The sequence below is a fragment of the Corythoichthys intestinalis genome, chromosome 18, assembly GCF_030265065.1.
Source record: "Corythoichthys intestinalis isolate RoL2023-P3 chromosome 18, ASM3026506v1, whole genome shotgun sequence".
Taxonomy (NCBI): domain Eukaryota; kingdom Metazoa; phylum Chordata; class Actinopteri; order Syngnathiformes; family Syngnathidae; genus Corythoichthys; species Corythoichthys intestinalis.
Genome location: NC_080412.1, coordinates 7445559 through 7465656, shown reverse-complemented (window position 1 = coordinate 7465656; position 20098 = coordinate 7445559). Strand labels below are relative to the sequence as shown.

The window sequence follows — 20098 nt, the reverse complement described above, 5'->3', positions numbered from 1 at the left end:
ACTGTGGCTGCCAGGTTCCCGGCTGGCAGCCATCACCCAGCACCGCGATGGGATTGTGAGGGGAGGGAAGTGCAATGTATGCATTAAAACAGGAGAGCTTGGCTTGGGGCAGTGGGACCGCAGCATTGAATTTCTACCCAGCCGCCCGTCCCACCGCCCTTTGCCCGAGCTCTCCCGTGGAGTATGACGTGTCTGGTGCGTTAAAAAAGGTGCAGGGATGGCGGGGCCTGTCGTGAGGAGGTAACCGTGAGACACCCCCCCCCCCCAACAGGTCCCAACCATCTCATAACCTTGGTGTGTGATGCATTAAAAACAGGGGGGAGCCGGGCCGGGACTGTATGGCCCCGTCTCAACTCTCCCCGGACAAATGTTTGAGTATGTAAGTGCAAGGGTGAATGATATTTACAGTGCCGAAGTGAGAAGTGCGTGAGTTAAGAGGCAGGCTCCCGCGGGCGTGCCCCCATCCACCGGATGCCTTCTTAGTTCTTTTTTCATTCCAGCATCTGATTCAGCTGGATGGGCGGGGCCGTTGCAACACACCTGTGGCGCGTCAGGAGCGCTTATTCTTTGATGATCCTCTACCTTAAATACATGTAGGCTCTAATAAGCCACAAATGTTCTCTTGTACTAAAATATTTTTTTGAAACACATAAAATGTTAAATCAATGGCAATATTTTATAATATTTACTACATATTTTGATCGTTAGTTGGCGCCATGGTTTGCGGGCTCGCAGTGATGACGTCATTGGGATCTTTTCAAATGTGTAGCGTGTTCAACAATTGTTTATTGCTGCCTAAACTCTCGAAGTAAAATGCCACGATGTACTGCTTTTGGATGTAATTTACAGTCAAATGGAAACAAGGGGAGTGAAGTGAGTGGTCAAGGTGGAATTATTATTTTTATTGAATAAATGTGCATAAGTGGAAGCTTCTCACCCTTTTTGGTCCCTGTATGCACGTATCCTACCCACCACGCGTTACAACTGGCGCCCGAACATTTTTCCTGGATCCTCAATCAAGTAAGGGATCCGTCTATTTTCTGGATCCGACGGTCCCACCGCGTCTGCAATATTGGTTTCGGATCTGTCTATTTTTTTTATTCGTCGGTCCCTCAGCGGCTTTTCGGATCAGTCTATTTTGTGGAATCGACCGCCTGATCGCGGCTGCAACATTGCCAAATCTGTCTAATTCCTGGATCTTCGAGTAAGTAAAAAACGCGGATTTGAATTACTATTGCTATCTTTTTTGTGGACTATTCTTCGTGGGAGTTTTCCCCAAATCATACCAAATAATCAAAGCACTATGGCACGCTACATTGACGACAGTGACTCTGACATGGACCTTACAACTATGTTGGAGTTCGTCAGGGAACGCGTGTTTGCGTACTGCTGAGCTCCAGAGTGAAGAGTAGTCAAGGTGGAAATACTATTTTTTGTGAATAAAATTTGCATAGGTGGAAGGTTCTCCCCTTTTTGTACTTTTATACATGTATCCTACCTACCACGCGTTACAATGTACAAGACATGGATTACACAAGGTGTGCTCTTTGGCCTGTACTGTATGTAAAGCACACGACAGCTCTTGATGCTAACAATCACATTATTATATTGGGATAAGTTTGAAAACGCAATATGCTTACCTTGAATATCTGCTAATAAAACCGGAGTTCCCAAAAGCATACACTCTCGCTCCCAACCGGAGTTCCCAACAGCATACGCTCTGTCGCTCTGTTGTCATTGAGACTTTTGCCCAACTTTTGTCTTATCAGGTATTTGCTGCACGCATTTTTCCCTGAAGCTCATCTTGTGAAGGACCGACAGTGCTGTCCTGCTCCTCACTTTTCAGATCTGGTTCAAATAGAAAGGGTAGAACCGACGACATTTTGGGAAAGCTAACGAGTGACGCGCTGGAATTTCGGCAACGGGCCCGATGACGTCACGCACTGCGACGTAACAAGAATGGCGACCTTTCACTTAAAATAATTTTCCAAACTTTATTAAAACAAAAACATTAAGAGGGGTTTTAATATCAAATTATTATAACTCATACTAACATTTATCTTTTAAGAATTACTTGTCTTAAAAATATAGGATCCCTTTAAGGACTCCTGTCACCGTCTGCGAGTGTCAGAATATTGCTTGTTTGCTTGTTACTTGCCTTGCTTACCACTGTGTGTACCTCATCATCCTTCATGCTTCCTGACATATCTACGGTTGTTTCCTGGTTTGATCATTTTTACTTTTATGCTGTTTTGGACTTTGTAGTTAGATTTTTGTACTGTTATATTCGCGTCTTATAGTGTGCTCTTTTAGTTGTACTTTGTTATACCCGCAATTTTGGCGTGCTCCCTTTGTTGTACTTATTAAATTCAAACATTCACTATTTCTGTTCTCTTGGACTGTGATTTGGATCCACATCAACGGCTTGCCGTTCGCAACAGCTATGTGTAATTGCTATTTGTAATTGCACGTGCCGTATTTATGAAGGATTTAGCGTAGGATTTTGGGGTGTGGAACGAATTATAATGTATCCTTCCAGGAAAATCCTGCTCAACATATGACCATTTCGACTTACAAACCAGGTCCTGGAACGAATGAAATTCGTATTTCGAGGTACCACTGTATAAATACATGGAAATAAACCCTGAACCGTTGATATATTTTATCATAGTGATCTTTTGAACAACCAAATGCTATCAGTTTCCAGTACGAATAAAGTATTTGACCTCTTTGTTCCAATGCGTACTTCGGAGGGGAGTGTTACAGTTTTGCGATGCCACACAATGGTTACAAGCCATGATCCAGTCATCCTTTTTTCTCTCGCTCTTGCCCAAGATTCCCAGTTACCCTGACACTAAGACCTTCTGCATCTACAGTATTTTCCTAACTTTAAAGCAGTACAAAACTACAGTATTTTCCAAGACCTCCCTTTTACTCTGATACCACCTTAATTTCTGATCTCCCTAATTTTACAGGAGTCCAATTAGCTTCCTTCCCAGTATTGAACATTATTGGGAGGGGCTGTATGCAAGTAGGTACATACCTGAACTGTCCAGTACCCAGTGAGTGCCAAACAGCTTCTCCTAAAATATTCACAACTGTGTCCCCTCCCCTGCACTTTTGTTTTATTCCCAAGGAAAATATATGACCCACTGCATGCTCTAGGTTATACCCACAAGGCAACAACAATACTGTTTGTGTTTTTAGTTTTCCCCTTGGCTCTAGGATATTCATTCCTTATGACCTTATGAAAACAGCAGTGTAATGATCAGTTTATCTGTTTGTCTATAGTCGTTCCGGTATATAACCGTTTCAATCAATGGTTTTATCATCAATGAATCCTGTGCTTCTTACCATGTCTTAAAGGGACGGACAACACCTTGATCATGTGCATCCCAGTGGAAAGAATCTAGTTTTAAAAAGTGAAAAGACACAGAATTTCATTTTTCCAATCTGTAATAGAGGAGAAATATGTAAATAATACCCAGTATTTCCCGGAAGTGGGTAAAATATCCATTGTCAGACAATTTGAAATGCCGGTACTATTGTATGAATTGCTGCATCAATTCCGATTTGGGAGACTTGACAGTTAAGACCGCGCGCGACATTATGGAAAAATGTTGCCCAGATCAGAGTTAAACCACATACGAAAGTGACCCAGGTTGGATTTGAAATGGTCCACTTTTATGCGACTTGTCCCGTTCAGACCGTCAAGTTAATGCCTCACCCGAGTCGGAAAAACACGAAAAAAATAACATTCATGCATTAAGACCTGCAGTAGGAACTTAGCCTAAGTGAAGTGGGCTTCATTTGAGGCTCAGACGGAGAACACCCTCGCAAAAGGTGAACCGCAAAACAGCTCACGGGATAGATAAATCCTCACATGCCCTCAACGGTTGATCACGATTCTGGGTGAGGCTGCCATGATGCGCAAGTCAATCAGCTCATGAGATAAATCCACTCTCATTGGTGCTCCCATTGGTCGATCTTGCACTGGGAACCAATCACACACCTTGTATGAGTGCCCGTGGTTATGTACAAAGCCTCTAAGTAACTCCCCTCTTTGTTTGGCATGCTAGGGAACCTGCTTCTACATCTCAATATGAAATGACACATTTTTTATAGGCCTATTTTTGATGAATATATATGAAAACCCCGTGATAGATTGATAATGAATTTATGAAAACCCCGTGATGGATTGAAGCCGCAAAACGTGAACCGCGAAGTACAGAGGATCACTTTAAATCAGTAAGTAGGAGTCATATGTTCTTATTAAAAAAAATTTGTCTCATCGATTATGTGATCGGCCCAGTAACACTCAATGTATGAAGATCAAGACCTAAAAAAAATGCTCTATTGGATCTGATCAACCTCAAGCTTGGGATGTTTCACCTAAAGATGTTAAAAATCAAAAGTTATCAAAAGATTTTCTTTTTATCATGCATAGTCATTACCGTAGTTGTAGTGTTGTTTTTTGCAGCTTGTAATTTTTGTCTTAGTCTTTCGTACTAAAATACTTATTTATCTTATTCATATTTTCTTATTTTTTGGTTGCAACTTAGATTTTTTTTTTTTTTTTTTTTTTGATCCCAGAAACTTAGTTTGAATCTTATTTGACACAAATGTAATTCAAAATAAGTTGTCCCAAAAGCTCGATCGGATTTTTGTTACATTGAGAAAAAGCCTGCAGTGTTCACTCCTAGATCTGTACCATATTTCCAAAGTGCAAGCCTGTGCCTTTCCACAAAATTACCAAAGGCAAACACCTATGTAAATGCTCGCGCTGGTCTACATTTAAACTGCTTGCAAAAATAGAGCATTGGGTCTCTCATAATTAGTTTGACTAAAAGGTATTTCTATGCAAAAGCAAACAAGTTTGTTGTTGTCATTTTGATGCATGAATTGAATATCAACGAGCAATCCCTTTTTTTGTGTAACCCCTTCTGATTTTGTCACAAGTGGGGGAAAAAAACTGTTCCATAAATGCACAGTCTGCAAGTGTTTGATAAGAAGTGAATGAACAAATAATTAAATGTTCTGGCTTCAAATGATTGAATTCCCATACACAGTATGTTATTATTTACCTTTAGTTGTACCAGTGATCAAGTTCTCGTTAAATCAGAATCAGAACTGCAATTATAATGTCCTTTAATGTCATTTCACAACAAGTAGAGCTTCTCTATCTCAGATTACAGAATATCAAATAGAAATATAAAAAGACATATACTAAGGATGAGTATTTTAGTTCAGATGATTCAATGACATTTTCACATGGTTTTGATTCTTTCCTTTAGGCAATCTTCAGGAAAGACTAGTCCAGAGAGCATTCGTTCAAAGACACCCTTATCAGAAACATCTGAGGATAGCCCTGACCGACATGATAAGAAAACACCCCCAAGTCCAGGGAAGAAAGAGGAGTTGTCTCTATACAAGAAGACTAAAAGAGCAATAACAAGCAAGAGGTATACTATCTCAAAACCTGACGCTGAAGCGACACCACCAATTGAACTCATCAGCCGTGGCCCAGACGGGCGTTTTGTGATTGATCCTACCGATGCGGATTTTGCTGTCAAGCCCCGACGAATTGAAGGGTTTCCCTTTGTGGAAGAATCCGATCTGTATCCTGAATTTCGCCAATCAGATGAAGAGAACGAGGATCTTAGGCCTCTTCCGCCAGTTATGGCTCCACTTCGGCCTCATCAGATTTCACCCATCTCAAGTCATGAGTCCTACCTCCAGCCTCCAGCCTACAGCCCTCGTTTCCAGAGGCCCTTCGAAGGTATGACTATTATGGAGAGCAGTCGACTTCAGGCTACAGGGCAAATTCGAGGCTCTCTCCATCACAGGGCTTTCTATGGCTACCTGGGTTCCCATGGGGATCATGATCCTCCTCCTCCTTTTTACATGACAGATACCAGTCCGCTTAGCTCCGTCATGTCCTCCCCTCCATACCTGACTGAAGGTCCTTTTGGTTACCCTATGATCCCAGAAGAAATGGCAGAGAGTGATTTCACGCAATATGCCGTTTCTGGCTTCCCCTATCCTTTGACACTCACTTCTTCCTCCCGTTCACCAGAATTTTGGCGGGGAATGGATTTTACATTTTCAACTGTAGAGGGGCCCCAGTTAATTTTTCCACCACACCACTCTTTGCATCTCCGCCACGATTCTCCCTATCCACCCCCAGCCTCTGTTCTTCCCCTTAGTGCTTTTCAGACTTCCTCTCTCCCAATGCCTACCTATCCATCTGTGCTGCCACTTGAAGCACCGCAGAGCTACTCTAGCAGGTCTCCCAGTAGGACCAGGCCTCATGGTTCTCCAGCCAGGCATATAGCTTTGCAAGAGGCACATTTAGGGCAGCTAAGACGTCCACAACACAGTGTGGGTGCTCCAGTTTTGCCTTACACTGATCCAATGGCCCATATTGGCCCTAGCACCCTCAGTAGCCTGGATACCAGATGGTTTGAATCTACCCCCCATTTTAGTCCAAGGCAGGCTCGTAGAATGGACTCTGGTGTGCATCAGGTGGTTCTCCAGCCCTCTCGACTTTCCCCTCTTACCCAAAGCCCCTTTAGTTCTCAGGAGGGTTCCCCTGAAATTGTCGTACGTCCAAGGCCCCGTCCAAACATTATTCAAGCTCCAAAACCCCCAGAGATGTCTGAGATTACACTTCTACCGCCTTCCACAGCCACCTTCTCAAGGAGATCTTCTCCTTCTTCCTCGCCTGCGCTAGGCCAGGGTAGCAGAAGAGCCAGTCCTAGCTATCGTTCCCATTTGGCTTTTGCTTCATCTGCAACCAGCTATCAAGCTTCCCAATCTCCGTCACCATCCGTGGAAAGCATCAACATGTTTGGCCAGATACCGTCTCACAGGAGGACTGAAGAGGAAGTACTTCCAGCTGAGCCCTCTCCATCCCAGTTGTCAGCTTCAGGGTAGGTGCATCAGCCATGTAAGTAGGGACTGAATCATCCGCACAACCCATAATGCTTTTGATGTGAGTTCGCTTTAATAAGTTTGCTTACTAATGTAGTGTGCAACATCCACCAATTAAAAAAAAAAAAATCATTTTAGAACATTTCATACATCCATTTATATATACAGTGATCCCTCAATTATCGCTAATTCGGTTAATTGGGCTCCAGAACCGACCGCGTATAGTGAAAAACCACATAGTAGTGTCAAGCACACCCGGCCCGCATTACTAACATACATTTTGTGTATACAGGTAGTCCCCGGGTTATGAACGAGCGCCATTCCTACGCTGGCGAAGTGACCTGAATTTCCGCGAAAATCGGAATTAACCTTTAACTCATTCACTCCCAGCCATTTTTACCGGTGCAACCCCCTTCACTCCCAGCCGTTTTACTGGATTTTGACTGGTTTGCAAGGCCCACAGAAAATTCATTTCTATTGCTATATAAACATGGAACCCACCAGAAGAAACATTAGACTTTCTTTTTCCAGCAGGAAAAAAGTTAGTTCATATCTTTTTCCATTCTTTAGAGATCAGCGTTAGAAAATAGCTTAGTTTGAGGAAGGTCTACAGCCCAGAACTTGCTCCCTGTGACTTTTGGTTATTCCTTAAGCTCAAGGAAAACCTCAGATGCAGTTGTTATGAGACAATTGAGGAGATGAGAGAGGCTGTGACGAGGGTCATTGGCACGCTCACATAAGAGTATGGGGCGCCATTTGTAAAGCAGCACATGCTGTAAATTACAACATTTCCTCACATTTAGTGCCACACAGTGTTGAAAACGTGTTGTTAAAATTTTTAGAGTCACCTTTTTTTGCACATTTACAATATTATTTAGCAACCTAAATATTAATTTTTAAATAAGAAGTTTTGGACCTGAATGTTTAAATCCAGAACTAAATATTTAATTTAAATCTTAAATTTATATCCTAAATGCTAAATCTGGAAACGGTTGGAACTAAATATTTAGTTTAATATGCAAATTCACATGACTGGAGACCGGAAGTGACAAAATAAAAGCTGGAGCACACAAAATACTCTTTAAATAGTTTCTCCTAAATATGTATTTTACCTATATATTTTTATTATCACAATGACTCATGTCTAAGAACAGACTGCCACCGTTGAGTAGGTTTTATTCATTTTCAAGCAACGTAAACAGACAGTCTGAACTACTCCACCAGCTTTTATTTTGTTACTTCTGGTCTCAAGTCATGTGAATTTGCATATTAAACTAATTATTTAGTTCCGACCGTTTCCCGATTTAACATTCAGGATATAGGATATAAATTTAAGATTTAAATTAAATATTTAGTTCTGGATTGAAACATTGAGGTCCAAAACTTCTTATTAAAAAATAAATATTTAAGTTGCTAAATAATGTTGTAAATGTGCAAAAAAAAAAAAAAAAAAAAAGTGACTAAAAAAATTTCACACAATTTCAAACACTGTGTGGCGCTAAATGTGAGAAAATGTTGTCGTAATTTTCAGCATGTGCTGCTTGAAAAACGGCGCCCCATATGAGAGTACTTCCAGGAGGCCTTCCAGAAGCTGTTGGAACTGTACAACAAGTGCATTGCAGCCGGGGGAGATTACTTCTAAGCGGACAAGTTTCATGTGTGCGCTATCAACAGTGTTGGGCACGTTACTTTAAAAAAGTAATTAGTTACATTACTCACTACTTCTTCCAAAAAGTAACTGAGTCAGTAACTGAATTACTCTATAGTAAAAGTAACTAGTTACCAGGGAAAGTAACTATTTCCGTTACTTTAAAAAAAACTTTTTGTATGTCAAAGAATTTGAAATTTTCTGAGCAGTATTCGAGTCAGTGGAATAGAGAAGAACAGACAGGTAGTTAACTTGTTAGGTGCTTCAGCAGATTTGAATTGCTTACCACAGATGTCGACAAAAGCTTTGCCCTGGGACATAAATTACACATTACATGCAGGTTCTTTCCTTTAATTTCGACAAACTTGAAATAGTGTCTATATCTCCACCTCTTAAAGGACAATTTTTCTTCTGAATGCTCTGCCATCCGGACCCTGAGCATCTGTTTTGCGTGTGTGTGTTTGCTGTAAGCGCTGTTCCGTTTTGCTTGATTGGCTTACCACGACACATGACTCTAACCCTCAGCCAATCACAATCACTTCCATCGCATCTCTCGAGGGGCTGCATTCAGGTAGGCTCGTTTCCCGACAATTCACGTCAACTTCAAAGCGTCTGCCGTCCTCAAGATGGAAGCAGAATTATTGCTGGCTGACAGTGGGAGATGGGAACGAGGCTAGCATCAGGTGTAGCAAACACAGAAACGTTACCAAACTTTGGAAAGCATTGTCTAATTGAATGAGCAGGGACAAACAGCTTGGAGTCAGAAGTACGTACGCTATTCTCGAACCTGAACGCACCCCAAGTCTTGGATGACAAATCAACAGAGCAGAGAGTCGACTCGACACGGCTGGTAGTTTCTTCAATTAATTCAGAGTAAGTAACGCGCCGTTTTTGACCGTCAGTAACGGTAACGGCGTTGTAACGGCGGAAAAAGTAATTAGTTAGATTATCCCGTTACTGAAAAAAATAACGCCGTTACTCCCAACACTGGCTATCAATAAAGGTACCTATACGAACAAAGTGTCGAAACTTCGTAAATCAGCGACGTCGTAACCCGGGGACACCTGTTTATATTATCAAAAAGGGTATATAAAACCAGGTATATGCATATCATCATATCCAATAATTTAACACATTTTTAACATTCAACATTTTTCTCTTCTTCTTGGGTTCACTAGAAGATTTAAAGGGTGGAGGACATTTAGGAGCCATTTTTAAGGGCATCATATGAACTATTTCACACAAAAAGGCAAAAGAGAACAGTAAAAAATAACACGCGGCGAGATGAAGCAACACTAAAACAATGAATGCTGTCTTCCTTCACTGGGTATGGGAGAGAAGCCGAGTAAAACATCTTGGCCAATCAGCTTGCGAGTTTCCCAAGTCGGGCGGGATGTCTTAGGGCGGATGCTGGTCAGCCAAAGGTGGATTTCGAGTTGTACGGGCTGCACCTGCCTTCCGCAAGTGCACGGGCAACATATTATCTCAATTTTGAATTTTTAATGAATTTTTTTAAAATTCCGCGATGCATTGAAATTTAAGCCGCGAAATAGTGAGGGATCACTGTACTACTTATAGATTTACTACTACTTCAAACTTTTTTCTATCTATGCTGCTTTTTAATTTTATCAAAAAAAAATTGCTACAGCAGGGTTAAGAAATAGTCAAAATGACGGAATCTTTTAGTGGATCGAGATTTCTATACTATATAGTCGCTGCACAGTTTTTGCCAGAACTTGAGAAACCTCAGTCATTTACCATATTATTGCTATTGGTATGTATGATTTATTCAACACAATAGCAGACATCAACTCAGGATCCTTTAATCCACTTAGATCATACATGATCTTGCTTGCACCTTACAGGAGGAATTCTTTAATGATACTCTAATTGAATCCCCAGATAAATATCCATGGCTATGTCTAGATCCAATCGTTTGAGGATGCCTGTGTCATGCAGAAGGATGATTTAAGAAGAGTTCATCTTGGCAGGCCCTGCGGCCCATCCTCGGCCTGAGTAACCTGACTTCATTATCAATTCTCGCCCTCCAACTTTTCATATCCTTTCTCGATCGACCCTCCCTTTTGTTTCTCGAACATTTTTTCAACGATCCCTTTAATCGCCTCTTGACAACCTTATGTCTGACTCCCAAGGGAAGGTTGTTGGGCAAAGTGTGTCACAGGGCCTGTCCGCTTCTCATGTTCTGCAATGTTTTCATCATTAATTAGGGACATTATGGTAAGTTGGTTTTAATAGCAACTAGAGTCTTACGTACTGTGTTTTTGATTGATCTCAGCTATCTGGGCAGCGTTGTTGTGACCAGGTCCTCTACTCCGCAATAGGTAAGGGTTGGATCCATGTCTGAAAGGGGGGGGTTAGCAGGTGGGGCTTTTTTTGATCACCTCGTCCTTTAAAGGGGAATACAAGATATTGAGTCTTTGCTCAATTGTTGCATCCCTCAGTCAACACTAGGTCACTCAAGTATTTCTTTCTTTTTTTTTTTTCTTCTGTTTTCTCAATGTAAGGTTTGGTAACATTCATACTCAAGTCTGCAATCGTAATGGAATCTTATTGATAAAATCTCAGTGTAACATTAACAGTTTTAGCTTCTGACACATATTTAGATAATAGGTCACCATGGTTATGTTCAGATCGCAGGCTTAAGTGACCCATTTCCGATTTTTTCGCCTTTATCGGACTCGAGTTAGACACTATCTTCACGGTCTGAATGGGACAAGTTACATGGAAGGAGATCCAGGCCACTTTCGTATGTGGTTTTAAATTCGATCTGTGCTACGTTTGTGTCAGAATATGGTCGCTATCTGAATTTGAAAGTCTGCCAATTTAGAATTCATGCAGCAATTATGTCAGCAACAAACAGAGAGTAGATAACGGGAGGATGGCAAATACGGAGGTGTGCAGTGGAGTGGAGCTACTTACCATTATCAGCTGGCCTGACCTCTGCTTTAATACGGCGTTCGGGGTGCACAATCTGCTCAGTGGGCATGCGCTTGACAGTCATGTTCGGTTATTCTCGCAATATGATTGGCCAAAGAGTCAAAATGCACGCCCAGAGCCATGCTCTCCTGTAAAATGCCTGTTTAAAAGGGTGACAGTTTTTCTTGAGAGTCGTAGTAATGCGTTCGCTTAAAAGTGCCAGATTAAAAATGCATATGTAAAGTGACTGATGATATCACACAGATAGATGATTATTAACAATTAATGTGAAAGTTAAATAAAAGAGCAAACGTGTGTGCACACATATCTCTCAGACATTAAATATCAGGGCCCATCACTGTCCATCTCTAAAACTGGTTTTGAAAAAATCTGTTTTATTCCCTGGCTTTTAAAGGTAACCACGGATAGAAGGGCATGTAGTTCTTAAAAGATAAATCTTAGGAAGAGTTATAATAATTTGATATTCAAAGCCCTCATGTTTTTTTTTCGATAAAATTATTTTAACAAGTAGGTCACCATTGTTGTTGATGTCGCAAGGCAGTGACGTCACATGGCCACACGCTGCCGAAATACCACGAGTCACTCTTTAAAAAAAAAAAAAAAAAAACGCGTCACTCTTTATAATTATGTGAGGTAGTGATTCAAAGACGCCACAGGGTGTCAATGTCAAGTTTTAAATTAATTAGGGATGAAGCCAATAAGTGTGTTTTGTCCCTTGACTGACGACGCAACTTCAAAACAAACATAAAGTATCTTATAGTGAAAAGACAAAAAAAATAATATTTATATCTCTCAAAAAATAATGTTCACAAAGAGAAAAGTGCTTCAATCTTTAATAAAGAGCCCCTATTCTGACACAGTTAAAGAACAATGCAAAGACAACTGGCATTCAAAAATTCGCAATCAAAATAGATATGCAAAATACACATAAAACTTACTAAGACTCTATTTAAACATTTTAGCAACTCGTTTAGCTCACCAAATACACTGGACGGCAATATTTAGTCACAATATATGCAAACTATGATGCTGGGAGCCATTATCAAGTGTCTTGTTTGTTGCAAAGACAACTCTCAAATGATCGTCACAATGCACCCACACTAAACAGGAAACTGCAGCGTCAGTCGAGGGACAAAAAGCACTCATTGACTTGATCTCTTATTAATTTAAAACTTGCCATTGACACCTTGTGGTGTATTTAAATCACTGCCTTACACAGTTAAAGAGTGACACTGTGAAGTACGGCAGCGTGGCCATGTGACGTCACCGCCCTGCAACGTCAACAACAATGGCGAGCTACTAGTTTATTTTTTTATTTAAAAATGTTATTAAAATGAAAACATTAAGAGGGGTTTTCATATTAAATTATTATAACCCGTACTCACATTTATCTTTTAAGAACTACATGTCTTTCTATCTGTGGTACCCTTTAACCCTGCGTCAGACTCAACCTGTTTAATGTGTAGCTTATTTTATTTTTTATTTATTTTATTTTATTTATTTATTTATTTATTTTTTGCTAGCGTGCTTTTGACATCAGTACTGATGTTGTATGTTCCTTCTTTTAAAAAATGAAAAATTGTCCATTATTGACACAATAGAAAACCAACAATTTTGCTGCATTTGAGGAAGTCGGAATTATCCCACCCGGATGGTCTCAGTTGCGACGTCAAAGCGTTCCAAACCAATGTAAACAACAAAGACGGCATTTTGACCTCTAGCAAACCTGCCTTTTCATAAGCGATCGAAAAATGGAGGAACAATTACGGTTGAGATAAATTGCACACACTGTAACTGCCTTCTTTAGTTACATCCTTGCTGTAAGGCAATATAAAAAATATCAATTCACGAAGTTAATTTACTGTATCAGAAAAAATACATGGCGCCTCAAACAAAATAATTTTAACTTCATTATTGTGTCATCAATATGTTGTCTTTTGCGCCATTTTGTCAAGTGACGTCAGATTGAAGCAATTTGTGAAATTGTACTTTTTTCCCTCGATTTTGAGACTAGGATATCCGAGTTCGAGTGGCGTTCCAATGATAATTTTCCTGGTTGGTCCTGGTTGGAAAAGTCCGGCTTCCCGCATTTCTCGAATGCTACACGAGCGTTGTTGTGACATCATCAGCAGGCACAGGCCCCCCAAGCAGACTGTGCACACCGAGCGGATCGTGTACTTACACGGGCTGTGTTTTTTTTTCTCGTCGCGCAATGAGTTCCCGTACAAAGTCAACGTGTATGGAAGGGCAACAGACAGCCTCGCGATCAGCGAGACGCATCAGCGACAAAGCGATGTCGCCAGTTTGACTAGAGAGGCTGTGCCCCACGATGTTGCAAAATTAATTTTTGGGCCATAGAGAAGAGGGCTGGGTTGATATTTCTGCGACATATTTCCGACGAGGAGGAAGTAGCCAGTTAGATATGTTTTCTCATTCATGTGACTTCAGTTGCTAGTGCCGGAACCTTTCTCAACACCCAGTCAACAAGTCCAAACAAAGAAAGAATAATCAAAACATTAAGAGATTAAAGCCACAATATTACAAGAATAAAGTCATACATTTTATTATTACAATATCAAAATATTACAAGAGATTAGGGCTGCAACTAACGATTACTTCTTATTATTGATTCATCGGACGATTAATTAAACGATTAATCAGATAAATGTCAGTTTTTTCATTTACCATCACAATTTAACTTGAAGTTGTTTTAGGCATGTTGTAAGTAACAACGTAGACAAAATGGATGACTACTTCCTTCAGAAATAATATTTCAAGACAGCTTCCTGATTTAACTGTACTGTCGTCTACAACTGTACTGTTTTAAGTTAAAAAAAATTTGTTAAAGTTTTTAATAAAGGTTCTGAGTAAAACGTTAAAAGAATATCTCAGTACACAAATCTGACAAAATTCCTATTCATTCAAATAAAAAAAAGTGTTGCTGACAGACATTTTTTTTCTTCTGGGCAAAGCGTTGATATTAATTGTGTCAATGACTCATTTATTTTCTTTAAACAACAAAATTGAATGAGACTGTAATGAATCCGTTTACTTTATCAAACAGTTGTTCATAAATACAATCCAAGTCTACTTTCAAAGCAAACTCTCATGTATGACAATTTATAGTTTGAATGGGAGTTTGTGTTGAAAGAAGACTAAGGTGTTAAACGAATGAATGTGTGTGGTTTCTTTATAAAAAGAAATGAGACACATTTACTATCTAACAATAACTGAAGTGCTAATATTCTTCTGCAAAACACAATACAAACGGACAATTAAGACCACAGTTAGCATACTGGCTAAGCTTAGCTTAGCGCTCCGTGCTATCTCATCAACAAAGAATACAAACAATACAATTGGCTTCATTTACTCACCTCTGACAGTGGCACACTGGATCTAACAACACAAAAGACAATCTAACTCTCGACACTTTTTAATATTACGGATTCAGCAACCCAACAGAAGCTGGAGCAGCAACAGTGAACTCTTTCTCTCTTGCTCTTGCTCGAACTGGACTGCTATAGCAGCCACCAAAAATTGATTATCATATTAGTTGGCAACTAATTTATGAATGATATGATATATGATAATGACCCAAACACGTTACGATGCAAGCTGATGTACTCCATGTATATTATGAAGATACGACAGAAACGATGTCGCATTTTCGTCTCGTTTTCTCGTCAGACGAAAACTGGCATTCCTCTCGTTACGTCTCCTAAGCCACATTTTTAGCCCGTCATCATCATGAAAAAAATTGTTCGACGACATAATATTTTTATTATCGTTATTGTTGACGAGAACAACGCTGGTTACTTGTATTTGAGTAAATATTTTGGATGACTACTTTTACTTGAGTGATATTATTTATATGTAACGCTGCTCTTGAGTAAAATTTTTTGCTGCTCTACCCACCTCTGCTATTAAGACCCTCTCCTCAAGTTTCAAAATGTTTATTTTATGAACTCATAATAAAATCAATTCAAACTCAGAAAGTAACATTTGTTACTGGGAGCCAAAATGCACATTTGGAGGGTTTGTCATCTTAAACAAATGTCCAGTTAAGTTGGACAATTTTAAAGGCTACCACAGATAGAAAGACATTTATAACAGTTTATAAAAGATAAATTGTTAGTTTGAGTTATAATGATTTGATATTAAAACCCGTCTTAATGTTTGCGTTTTGATAAAGTTTGTAAAATTAGTTGAACGAGTAGGTCGCCATCGTTGTTGACAACGCAATGCACTGACGTGGCGATGACGTCACTGAGCCACGCTGCCGGGCTTCCACAGTGTTCACTCTTTAATTACATAAACATATTGTCGGTTCTGCCCTTCCAATCTGAACCCGGACGGAACATTAATGAGTAGCACAGCCCTGTCGATTTCACAAAACGACCAGCAAACGCAAAATGAACAGGAAAGATGGGATGAGACGAGAGTAGCACAATTCAGGTAGAACACCACAAGGACCATGTTATTTTTTTCTACATCGATAGTATGTGTATTGTTTATCAATCTATTAGCTGTAATCAGTAGCTCAAGTCGTCTGATAAAAATCTACAAACGGTCCGCAAATGTGGAAACTAGGCTTGAACACAAAGCAGACAACAATAACAGAGGGATTGCGTACAAGGGTTAATTGAACACACACAAAAAACACGCAATTGCGAAAAGGGAGACAAAAGAAAAATTCCTTGACAGCAGGTCAATAAAAACAAATAATGCACTCAAATACCTGCACAAGGTAGAGGATTCCAAAAACCAGGGTGGCAGACAAATGAAAAAAAACAAGGCCAGGATGCAATGAAGGGATCAAGAATACAAACTGCCAAATGGCAGCAAGTCAATATCTCGGCAACACACCTAGGATCGGTTTAAACACTTTGTGACAAAAAAATCTGACTAGAAGCAGAAAGTTACAAAATCATGCCAGTCGTCATTCTAGCTTTGCTAAAATAGAGCACAGCTATTCTCCCAGCACAGCCTAATCGCGTCATCACCCATAGCGTGTATTTCGCGCTTAAAACATGGCGCCCTCCGTAGGTCAAAACATGTACGAAATATTATTAAATTATTTTTTAATCAATGGCGATATTCTATGTGTTTCAATTAACATATTTTAATAAAAGAGAACAATTCTCGCCAAGGGTGTAGGTTTGGTCTCAATATTGGTAGGGACGATATAACATCATAACCTGCATGTACACTTTTTGCTGGGAACGGGACATTAATAAGACCAAACAGATTGGGTGAATGGTGCTCAATGCTACATTTCTTACCAATACGAACCTAATAATTGATAGGCTAAATTAATATGCAAAATAAATCTGTATTGACTTATACTAACTTTCAAACTGCAAATTTATACCGTCTTTATCTGATATTTTTTCTTAAATCTAGTCAAATAATTTTCTCCATCTTGTTTTGAGTGTTAAAGACTAGTTAACGGATTAATTTGTCAGATTCTTACGCTTATTTTAATTAAATATTACTACAGTATTTGTTCTTATTAAGGCCGTACATCTAAAAGTCGGTCATTTTTCATCCAGATCAAGAAAAAATTGCTTTCAAATAATGTTTTAAACAATATCTATTCTTGAATTAAAAACATTCCTGAAAAACAAGTTTTTTTTTAAAATATTAAATACACAAACCTTTTGCTTAAAATATGTCTGTTAAGAAAAATACCTAGCTGAAAATAAGCTTATTTCAAGAAATGTAAAATTTACTTGAAGCACTGGCAGATAATTTCACTTATTTCTCGTAGATTTACACTGTTTTTTTTCTCCAGTTTTAAGGAGGTGGGATTACATTAACATACACAAGAAACACAAACTTGTTAATCATCTTTTAAGTATCCAGGAATGCAAAAAATAAACGGCTTTGTGCATGCACGTAATTTTAAAAATGGTCACGAATGCAGCGGTTCCAAAGTAAACACTACAAACTTTCGATAAACAAAGGAACATTTACTTACGTCTTTCATGGACGGACATGTAGAAAAGTTCTCCTCAGACACATCCTGCCATGTGGCTGCACAAACGCCGCTCTCACTTTTAACGTCTTCGCCGTGTCTTTAAGCATTTATTTATGCCATATTCATGTTTCACGTGTATGTTTATAATGTAACTTGTTTATTTAGCACCTTTGGATAACATTAAGAATCCAACCGAATGTAAAAGATTGCTTATTCACCACCACTAAAACTTTGGGAGCAAAATATTATCAGGGTGAAAATTGTGTGTGTGGGGAGGGGTGTGGGGGGTCAAGTCATCAGCCAATCAAACTTGCGTTTGAGGGGGGTGGGGAATGGACTAGTACATTCAGCATGTGAAAAGGGGTCAATGCAAGTCTGAACATATTGAAAGTACTGTAATTCACTTAATATTGGTATGGTTAATTCTATCCTTACAATGTGGGAAGAGAATCTAAATTATCTATATAATTAAAGTCATTATATAATGCAAATAAGGTAAAAGTTGGTGGGAACAATGTGAGCATCCTGAAAAGTTGGTAGTGTTATGTCCCTACCGTCCCTATGCAAACCTACGCCCTTGATTGTGGCCTATTAGAGCCTACAAGCCTTTAAGTCCGTGGTTCCCTTTAAGAACTTTAGCTTGATGATAAGTGAAGGGTGAACAGATGTGGGGGTGACACTTATTTTTTTGTTTTGTTTTGTTATATGTCTTATTTGCGCACATTGCCGGAAATCGAACAAAAAATCTGTACTGAGAATAGAAACAGTAGTTGATTAAAAAAAAAAAAAAAAAAACACCCATAACTTTCAGTGTCAGTTAAATGTTTAGAACATTTCCCTCAATGTCACGCTGTACCAGCACATGCGCTTCGGTCGGCAAAAATCAAAGATTTTGGAACGCAGGAGTGCTGCCCATTAAAAAGCTCAAATGACCTGCTCGATGAAAAGCTTTTGAATGTATTCCCCTTTAAAGTTCTGTTCCATGTGCAAACTGCCATGCATGCCATTGCTAAATCCTCCTCCGTTTCCAAAAACAAACAATTCTATTGATTAATTCTTGTTACATTTCTTGTCCAAGTGCTTCGCTTTTCTTTGGCTTATTTTTCATGATGTGACTGTTCCCGCGTAGTCATTTCCCCTCCAGCCATCTCTCCCCCTGTCAGCATGGTGAAGCCCATTGTAGACAGTTTCCATGTCTATGAATACATATCGGTAATGCTTTGTTGCTCAGCTGTGATCTTCCTTCGTGTTCTAATGATCCTTGGTTTTTCTCTGCAGCCACTGTGGAAGATGCCACCACTCTAATGCTAATTGTTTTTCTGTGCTTTGAAGAAAAATGAAACGTGTGATGGTGTGTGAGTGGCAGACATGTCTGACCAAATAAGTGCCTTCATAAAAGGAGCGCTACAGAGATGTTTTGATGCAACAAGCAGCCACAGAACAAAAACCCAGAGAAAAAAAAACATTTGCTTCTGCTGTTTTTAGAGTAGAAAAGATTACAAACCCCAATTTCAATGAAGTTAGACAAAAATAGAAAACAGAATACAATGATTTGGGAATATTTTTCAATCTTAATTATACTTCATTGAATCCACTACAAAGATTATTTTTTTGCAACTACAATTACTTGAAAATGATGCATGCAACATGTTCCCAAAAAGCTGAGACAAGCCATGTTTACCACTGTGTTACATCACCTGTCCTTTTAGCGACACACAATCGGGGGCGGACATGTAACGGGGGGGCGGTCATTGAAAACCTGGCCCACTTCATGGACGGTGTTGGAATCCAGCTAGTTGGCAACACTGGTGCCTGTGCCTGTGTCTTGATGGGGGGGGAAAAACAGCATTCGATGTTGTTTTGGACAAAAATCTTATCGTAAAAAATAGGGATGGGAATTTATAAGATTTTTACGATTCCGATTCCATTATCGATATTGCTTAACGATTCGATTCTTTATCGATTCCCTTATCGATTCTTATTTGGACTGTGTGAGGTTCTGGGTTCAATATGTTTATGGTTCATTCGCCTCGGAGTGTTGTTTAGAACACAAGGAGCGGAGAGTGGAGTTGGTCTTTGGCACTTTTAATCCAACTTGGCACCGGGCACAACTATATACAGGCAATTGCACTTGATATGACAATCACTCATTGAGCAGATGAGAGCATGCGTGGAAAGATGATGTAAAGTTGATGTATTTGTATGTGTGTAGAAGAAGACTGGAATGTATGGGTATATGTGTGGTTCTGAAATGAAAGAAAATTAGGTTGATGCAATAAACAATGAAAATTGACTGTAAAGCAGTCAATAACACACATACATGACTCGTAATATTATAATGACACAAAGGTGGGGGGGCACGAGCGCACACGCAGAACTAGGAAGCACGCTGCGTGCAAGTGCGGTCATCTTGATAAGCGCATGATGTAGGACAATAACAGGAACTAACTGGTTGCTATGAGAACGAACGCATACCCATTGAATTTTTCTAACAGGAGTAGGGCTGCAGCTATCGAATATTTTAGTAATCGAGTAATCGACTGAAAATTCTATCGATTGATCGAGTAATCGGATAAAAC

The 20098-nt window shown here is 39.6% G+C and overlaps 1 protein-coding gene across 5 annotated transcripts in view; it reads left to right on the top strand.

Moving 5' to 3' along the window:
* The window catches only part of LOC130906240 (protein turtle homolog B-like), a 204187-nt gene that overhangs the window by 164978 nt on the left and 19111 nt on the right, over positions 1 to 20098 (top strand). For 4 of the 5 annotated variants that reach the window (XM_057820342.1, XM_057820343.1, XM_057820341.1 and 1 more), the window contains exon 18: positions 5295 to 6932. In XM_057820342.1, the coding sequence (XP_057676325.1) occupies positions 5295 to 6932 (1638 nt within the window). Of the gene's footprint in view, positions 1 to 5294; positions 6933 to 10877; positions 10924 to 20098 lie in introns of all 5 variants that reach the window. The other variant, XM_057820345.1, reaches the window with a different exon arrangement.